The following is an 8,854-nucleotide window of genomic DNA, read 5'->3' on the forward strand; positions in this document are numbered from 1 at the left end:
TCCAGAGAAATCAAGAAACATGTATACTGCCCCTGTATTTAAGAGGACTTGAGACTAATTTACACTGTGTCATCCATAATGATGTAGAGAATATAAGAAGCATTTGTGTTTGGTGCTGTGGTAATGATCTTGAATGTGGTTTGGTGAAATTACCAGGCTCAGTGAGAAAGTCCAGCCTTTCTTGCAAGCAGCACACATGCCTTCCTTGAGTAGCTGGCTGGGGCAAAAATCTCTGGCTTCTCATCGTGTCTCTCTCCTGTATGTGGGACTGAAGTAAACAGGTTTTTATTGAGTTTATTTTCTTGATCTACAGTATGGAAAAAGTGACCAAAAATGGTGAAACTCTTAAGTCAAATAAATGTAGTCATGACAGGAATTCATTTATAGAGTTGGAAGGGACCTACAAGGATCATCAAAGTCCCAACTCCTGGCCCTGTGCAGGACGCCCCAAGAATTGCACCTTGTCCCTGACAGTGTTGCCCAAATGCTTTTTGAACTCTGTCAGGCTTGGTGCTATGACCACTTCTCTGGGGAACCTGTTCTAGTGCTCAACCACCCTCTGGGTGAAGAAGCTTTTCCCAATGTCCAGTCTAAACTTCCCTTACCCAGTTTCAGGCCATTCCTTGGGTCCTGTCACTGGTCACCAAAGAGATCAGTGCCTGCCCCTCCAATTCCCCCTCTCCCATGGAAGCTGTAACTGCAGTGAGGGCTCCTCTCAGTCTCCTCCAGGCTGAACAGACCAAGTGACCTCTGTGCTGCTCATATGGCTTCACGTCCAGCCCACCATCTTCATTGCTCTCTTTTGGATGCTCTCTAACAGCTTAATATTTTTTTAATATTGTGGCAGCCAAAACTGTACCCAGGACTCAAGGTGAGGCCATACTAGTGAAAAGTAATGTGGGACAATCACCTTTTTTGACTGGTTCCAATTGCTGGCTAAACTTTGGAGACAGTGATCGTGCCCAGCCCTACCTGACAGTACAGCAATGGCAGCTCTGAACCTGTGGTCTGTGTTGGGCTTTCTTCTGCATTTTTATAGCTTTGGTTGGGTGGGAGACAGCACTAACAATAGGTGAAAAGAGCAGTAATAGAGCAGTTTGTTGCTCTTATTAGCAGATGACCTGTAGGTGAGTTTTGCTTTTAAATGGCAGTTAGTGAACCCAAATGTTTAAGCAATGTCAAACATGATTTATTCATAAAAAATGTGATTTAAATATTTTTGGTGGTTACTTACTTCTTCATGCTCTGTGCGTATATGGGTGAGTCACCTTTTGCTGAATCACTGAGTGGTGTGCCTCCCAGCAGCAGTGTGCAGGGATTTCCCGTTTCACAAGTGGGAATCTACCAGTAGTACCTCATGAGAAAGCTACCTCAAGGTAAGCTTTGAAACTGGGGACACATGGCACAGCGTGATCTGGTGATCAGAAAGGGACTGGCAGTGAAGTCTTAGGAAATCTGTATCCTGCTCTGCTCATAGTTCCTGGTATGAGTTAGAGTAATTAACCTGTCTTCCTTGTGCTCCATTGTACACTCATGCAACTTAGATACTAGATTAATAAAATACCCTTGACTTTTTAAATGAGAGATCACTACTGCTGTTTTTGTATTAACACCATGATGTTCAGTTACTTTCCTGTGTGACTGAAACAAGTGTTAGTGTGTCTCACATCTTCCTTTCTTGAGAAGCAGCCAGGTGTGGGCGTAGGCACACTTAGGAAACCCCCCATGTAAGTTCTGTGACTCCTTGTAGATCGCCCCCATTAAGTGCCCAAGCCTAAAGTGACAGAAAAGGCTCTTTAGTGAAGTTGTGAAGGTAAGGGGGGTGTGCAGAACAAAATTATCTTTATCTTATGGAAACAAAAGTAATTTCTATCTTTTGTATTTTAGTTGTGTAAGTAAGGTGTGTTAAGTAGAGGAGGGACAGTGCGTTGTTATGTAAGCAGCAGTTTCAAAATTTTAAAATGCTGACTCCCTTTAATTTCACTACATTTTAAGCCTTTGAATTTTTCCATTGCTGTAGCTAATTTATACCAACCTCTCAATTTTCTCCCAGAAGCACTTCACACTAGAAAACCTCATATGCTAAAAATATGTAGGACACGAAAGTCCACATGACTAACAGGTACAAAGTACCACTAGTTACAACTTCCAGAAAGAAAGACCTACAGGAGCTGAATCCAAGAATACTTGGGAATAGCTACTGTTGGCCAGTCTGTATGTGGAGCTGCTGGTTTTTATCTTCTTTTTTTTCACATGATTTTTTTGCTAACCTTTCCTTAATGTAGCAAAATGTTAGGCAAAAAGAAAAAATATTTTCATTTGTAATTTCTAAGGGTTTGCTAAAGTTACTCATTGTTATTATTTCTTCACGGTTGACTTCTGTACATGAAAATGTGCAGAAATGTGGATGCAGTAGTTACATTCCTAACTTTAATTATCTTTAATGAACTCAGATTAACCAGCTTAATTCTCCTTTGGTATTTGAATCCAGCTATTTGCAGGACTGGTTTGGTGCATGAGAAGTTATTGCATTTGGCCTTTTCTTGCTCACATTATGTTTTGTTTGTTTTAACCAGGGAAAAGTAGATTGTACCAATATCCAGTGTGATCTCCTGGAAGCAGGAAGTCAGTTCCAATAGGTATTGTTAGGTGTTTGTGCTTTTCATTAGCACCAAGGTCCTGTGTCTGTATGAAAACAGAGCCTTTAGTCTCTCAGAATCAATACTGGCAAGAGCAACTTACAGCTTAACACTTAAAATTAATGTAGAAAATCTTCTGGCTTCCTCTCCCAGATCTCAGATCCAGATTCATGGCATGTTTCATTTGAGCCATCTGCAGGTCCCTTCCTGTGAAGGGCAGTCCCACATTTCCTGTCTCACCACCTCCAGCAATGTATTCCCATCAGTCATTGAACCCTTGACTCAAGCCTGTCTGCTGGGTTGTGCTCAGCCCTACAAAAGTCTTTTGTTGGATCAGTGAGCTCGTGTGTAGTTGTGATATAGATCTGACACAACAGAAGTAGTGAGATTGTGCAGCTTGAGAGAGGACTGAATAGGGCTGGTACTTGCAGGTAGATGAAACTAAATATATTGTAAAATGGCACACAAAAGTTACATGAATAATTATTTCTAGCCCCTGAATCAAAAGCAAATTATACCAAAAAATGTGAAGGATCACAAATAGGAGGAAAGGAGGGTAAAGAGTTAGAGAAAGAGAAGGGCAATTGAAGGTATTAAAGGGAGAAGAAGTAACAAGGAAGTAGCTAGAAAAGCAGGAATGATTAAAGAATGATCAGGAGATTGTATGTTGGCAAATAGTGGTAACAAATGCAGGTAAAAATTAGAAAATACCTTTCCCTGGTCATTGAGCATACTGTTGTTGTCTTTCAAATACAATAGATGCATGAATCCCAAGAAACAATTCTTCTGTCTTTCTGGGTCGAACTGACATGCCACGGTTTTGTGAGCAGCCCACAGCAATAACGTGGATGCTGGAAGGCAGAACCTTTGCCCTCCCTGAGCTCAGTCTGGGTGAAGCAGGGAGGGAAAGTCCCAGGCACAAGTGCCTGTCCTGAGAAGCACTTCATGCAGAACAGGCACAGCCCTGAGAGACGCTGGAAGTCCCTCTGGGTTTACCACTGCTGTGTTGGTTCACAGGCGGGCGGCTGATCTGGATGTGGTTTCCATAACACCTTAGTCCCGAGGTCACGGATTTCCATGTCCTGCCTCCCCCCCGCAGGGCCGAGGAGGTTCTCCAGCTCCAGCAGGTGGGGCTGGAGAGGCGGTGTGCTCAGGGTTCCCGGTGCTCCGTGGTCACCGTGGGGATCACGTAAATCAGCCTGATTCATTCCCTCGCCTGACTTGGAAATTCTGACATCTCCATACAACTCTGCCCGAGGTTGTTCGTGTCATTTGAACTGCAAGAGCTGGGGTATGAAAGCACTGTATTTGCTGTGTGGTTGAGAGCAGCTTCCTTCAATGAATTGATTTGTTGTGCCTTTTTTCCTTTGTGATTAGGGAATTTAATTACTTATCTGCTTAATTCACGTTGCAGTTAAGAACTGTGTGAAACGAGAGTAGTCTAGAAGTCCCTCTAGGTGAGACACGTGAAAGTATTCCATGTCACTCAGATTTTACAGCTAAGAAAATCTTTGGGTTTGCTTTGTTTTCTGCAGCTGTTTGATGCTATCAACTGCCTGGCAAAGGAAAATGCCCGGTTGCTTGTGCTGGGCCGCAAACATATGCTGACAAACTCTTCAAATTGGAAAAGAGAAATTATGAAGGAGATGCAGAGTAAGGCAGACTTCTTCTTTGCTGAAAATATGTAAGTTGAAGAAAACAGTTCAATATAATAGAGACCAATGCCTGATTTATGTACATTTTTCTCTAGCTTTTAGTACCATTACTAGTATCTTCATCTGTGTCTGTGAAAGAAACATATCCCTTGCTACACTTGCTTCAAAAGTACATAAAAAGTTGCATTGGGAAGACTTTCATCACTTAGAATCATATTGACAGCTGTATTGTTTATTAGGATTTATGACTGATAAAACCACTGCCAAGAGCACAGTGCCCTGAACTACAGAATTTCTGGTAGCATCAGTGTGCAGTTGTGGTCTGCTGCTGTGCGGGGGTACACTGTTGAGTTTTAGCAGTTTTGTTCTATACAGCACAGTATTGTTAAACTTTGTGGCAGGAGATTATATTGTTCTATTATCAGATTGTGAGAAGAGGAAAAAAGTCCTCTAAGTAGCACGTGATTAATTTTTATTGCACTCAAGCTTTTGGTGCCCTGTGGTAAACCATTTTTTATTTTACAGGGAACTAGAATAGTGGTGGGAATTTTCAGTGTTACTGATGAATAAATCTTGATCAGCATTTGAATCACTTGATCAGCATTTGAATCACTCACTGCCTTGTGAATGACGTCTGTCCTTTCCATTTGTTTTGTGAAGCTCTGAAGATGACCCCTTCTTGCTGTATGCCACTCTCCGCTCGGGCAAGCACTGCCGGTTTGTCAGCAGAGACTTCCTGCGGGACCACAAGGCCTGTCTGTCCGACAGCGTGACACGCCACCTGTTCCGCAAGTGGCAGCGCGGCCACCAGATTGTGTTCTTCCCTGCTGCAGCAGGAAGGAGCATCAATTTCTTGGTAAGTTTTCCCACTGCAGTCAGAAAACACACAGAGCATATTCATTGAAGTTACATTATTTCAAACCCTAGAAGGCAAAATGTCATGTTGAAGCCTAAGAAATGGATTTGTAGCAGTATGCTCAAAACTCCCATGTTAACTGAAAACCCACTGGATTCACAAAGCATGCCACAAACCAGAAAACTGTAAGAGAGCCAAGAAATGCTACCTGAATGTTTAAAATGGAAATAAAAGTTTATGTATACAAATATTTCCAGTGCTGGAAACTCTGTAACCATTACTGGTCTCAGTAAAACCTAAGTGCCAATGTTTTAATTTATTTTAAATTTTGAAATCCCTTACTCTCCTCTGCAGCACTATTATAAAATATCGTACTTCCAATTATAGAGTTTCTTTCATCTTTATTTTAAAGAAGCTGGAAAATACAGGCATTTCAGTATTCACTGTAATAGTAACCTAACGTAGGTGTAAAGTTTCATGAGGGAAAGCCCATAACAGTCAAGTTTATAGTTAGTATTCAGCTACAGAGACTGCAGTAATGTCATTTTATGGCAGAATACTACTTTTGTCTAGCAGATATGTATCCTTGTGAACAGTACAGTAACAGGAATGCAGCTGTTAAGATTTTTCTAGGGAAAAATCCATCATGTGACATTCTACATGCAGTTCTTTTGTTATCTGCTGTCTGTATTGTTACTGCCTGCTTAAAGGAATACTGCATCTATGCCGATTAATTTTCTTCCTTTGCTGGTTGGAATTGTAAAATAACATTCATGATTACAAACAGAGATAGCAGTTTGTAAGAATGACAGCCTTTCATTCTTTGTTGCCATACATACATTACTTCTTATGGAGCCAAATAATGAATGGTGGGTCACCTGAGCTAAGCTAACACAGCTTTAGCTGTTTCTTTCTCTTGTACAAAGGGACTATTAATTTTCACATCTTAATTCCTATACAAGAGATTTGGGTGATTGATATTCCCAGCCATAGCTGTCTTCTAAGTTTTTCTGGAAGCTACCACAGTAAAGCAGACTTCCAAGACTATACATATAGAGTGATAGTATGTCCTAGGAACCATAATTACCAACCAGTAATGTTTCTTTTGTATTTGTCTTATATATGTTGAATTAGTTTACCTGCAATGTAATAGACCTGAAAGATTGTTTATTCTTTTTGTTCAACCAGATGCTTCTGAAAGTGTTAATGATAAACCCTTTTCTTACTTCTCCTTGGGACAGAGCAAGTCAGCTCTGTAAATAGACACACTGGGAGAACAAATGCAAGATGTCATTAATGTCATTAAATCCTACACTCCAGCCTATAAACTCCACATCCTGAGTAATTCCCATATGATTTCATTTAACTGAACAGAACAACAATCATTTTGTCATTTCTAGTAATTGAGTGCATTATCCTGAAATCATTATTATCTAGTGCAGATTGAAGACAGAATTTATAATGACACCTAGACCACAAAATACTAGAAGATAGTTTAGGTTTTTCCTCCAGTACTAAAATTTAGAATTTGTTTTGTATAAGAAAATAAAAATAGAGTTGTTAAGAGATAAAACTGTGGAGACTTCTAAAGTAAGCATTGGAAGTTGTAACTAACTACCTGTAACTGATATTTCAGTAATACTTTGTACAAAGTCTAAAATAAATGTTTTCCCTGTGTTTTTTCCCAACAGCCAGCTTTGCGTTACGACTGTGTGGTACAGACCACAGGTGATACATGGCATATTCCCTATAAAGATGTTTTTGAGGAAAAATATTCATATCAAATACCAAGAAAATGGCTCTGCATTCACCAGAAATGATGAAGAATGTAATTGGATAAGCTGGAGCGCCCTCTTTTTTTTTTTTTTTTTTTTTTTTTTTAATTAAATCTCTGTTGCTGGCTAGGAGAATTCAGCAGGACAGTTATGGGGTGAGGTGTGTTACTAAAGAAAATTGAGTGACTGCTTTTGACAAAATCGTTCCTGCATACATCTCTTAATACCAACAGTGGTGGTCCAGTGGGGGTGAATTATGTCCATTATTTCTATTTTTACAAGCAATTTTTGATTTGAATTAAAACTTGCTTTTTCCTGTTGGAATTGGAGTTTGGGCATTTTTATCTTTTATTTTTTCTCAAGCTTTTCATCTACATTGGAATAAACGCTGTACATTGAAGAAATTAAGCAAGACTTGCAAAGTACCTTCAGAGTTTGTGGTGCTGAGCTTGCACGAGTGTTGCACAATGTCTGCCTCTAGTCAGTGGAGCTAAGGGGGATAAATGGTGCATTTACCATTCACCAGACACACACAGACCTAAGACTTCCTCACTCTAATTAGAGTTTGTTTGATAACATAGAATGCAAGAGATTGGTTAGAGAAACATATAGCAATCATTTGGAAGAATAAGGAAAGAGCCAGTGGAATGTGGGGATTTTTTTAGTGGCTCTTCCACACTCCTAAATTTGCCGTTTCTGACAGGATTTGGTATTACTGCAATAGTTTGCTGGTGGAAATGCGTGGGTTTTTTTAAATGAAAATGGATAGCTAGAAATTCTTAAAGACAATAATAGGACAAAATTGATTCTTGTACATTTCTATAAAATCTGTCCCAAATTATAAAGCAAAAAATTAGTATTAATTACAGTAAAAGTATTCTAAGTTATTTGTGTGTATGTGGTAAATGTGTTTGTTTATTGCACTTACAACTTTAATGCAAATCTTTCTCCTCCCAAAAGGTAGAAATGCCACATAAATCTCAGATGAAATATCCTGAGCTTGTCACATCTGTGTCATACAAAAATCCTCTGAGATGAAATGTTAAGATATTTTGTATAGAACTCGCAGTTCTGAGTTCTTGCAGGCCCCGTGACAGGCTCCCTCAGGACTCATGCATTCAAGCATGTTCCCTGCTATTTTTTTTCCAGGACAGTCCTGACACATGTTCTACCTCTCGTATGAGTTTGTAAACCAGCAGGTGTGATTTGCATACAGTCATGTCCTTCAGAAGTGTCCCTCACCCTGTGCAGAAAGTGTAGAGGAGCTGGGTGCCTCTTAAGGTAACATAAAAGCTTGGCTTTAAATTCATCATATTGTTGGTAGTGTTCATCACAGACCCTTTTCCTGACAGAACATGACAGCTCCTATGGAGTCCAGCAGGAAAAGCAGAGGGATTGGATCTACTTCTCTCATTCCTTAATACTTCTAATTTGTCAGAAGATTGCTTTTATAATTCTTCAAGTTAGAGAACTGCCACATCATCTTGAAAGTGGAAATAGTGGTTTTAAGTTGGGTGTCTGCTCCTGTGCAGGAGGGCTTAGTTAGCAGCTGCTGCTCTGTTTGGGGCTCCCACACCCCTGTATGAAGTTGTGCATGGCCTGAGCTGGTGTCACTCTGTGCTGTTACAGCCCTCCTTTGGTCCTAGCTCTGATGGTCCTGCAGCCCAAAGCAATGCAGAGATGTGTCTTAAAACTGTTTTGGCTAGGTCAGAACTGGCATTGTTGCACTCAACTAGCACCATGGCACAAGTACTGGTACCTGTGTGGGGTGGGGTTCAAGTGTCAGCCTGCAGAAGGTGGGTCCCTGCAGCAGCTCTGCCTTAGGTCAGCCCTAGCTGAGCAGAAACTGCACCTTCAGGGTGGGTACCCATTTCATTGTCACTGAATTCTGTATTTTACCTCACCCTGGTCATTAACAGGCATGCATAA

General features: G+C 40.5%; 1 protein-coding gene across 1 annotated transcript in view; it reads left to right on the top strand.

Annotated features, from left to right (window-relative positions):
- PRORP (protein only RNase P catalytic subunit) overlaps nucleotides 1-7,812 on the top strand; it is a 39,701-nt gene extending 31,889 nt beyond the window's left edge. Inside the window, exons 6-8 of the mRNA XM_059475360.1 lie at nucleotides 4,175-4,323; nucleotides 4,955-5,150; nucleotides 6,842-7,812. Of these exons, the coding sequence (XP_059331343.1) occupies nucleotides 4,175-4,323; nucleotides 4,955-5,150; nucleotides 6,842-6,970 (474 nt within the window). The 3' untranslated portion in view covers nucleotides 6,971-7,812. The remainder of the gene's footprint in view (nucleotides 1-4,174; nucleotides 4,324-4,954; nucleotides 5,151-6,841) is intronic.
- The last annotated feature ends 1,042 nt before the right edge of the window (nucleotides 7,813-8,854 follow it).

Source organism: Ammospiza nelsoni, chromosome 6 (genome assembly GCF_027579445.1).
Source record: "Ammospiza nelsoni isolate bAmmNel1 chromosome 6, bAmmNel1.pri, whole genome shotgun sequence".
In the NCBI taxonomy this organism is placed as follows: domain Eukaryota; kingdom Metazoa; phylum Chordata; class Aves; order Passeriformes; family Passerellidae; genus Ammospiza; species Ammospiza nelsoni.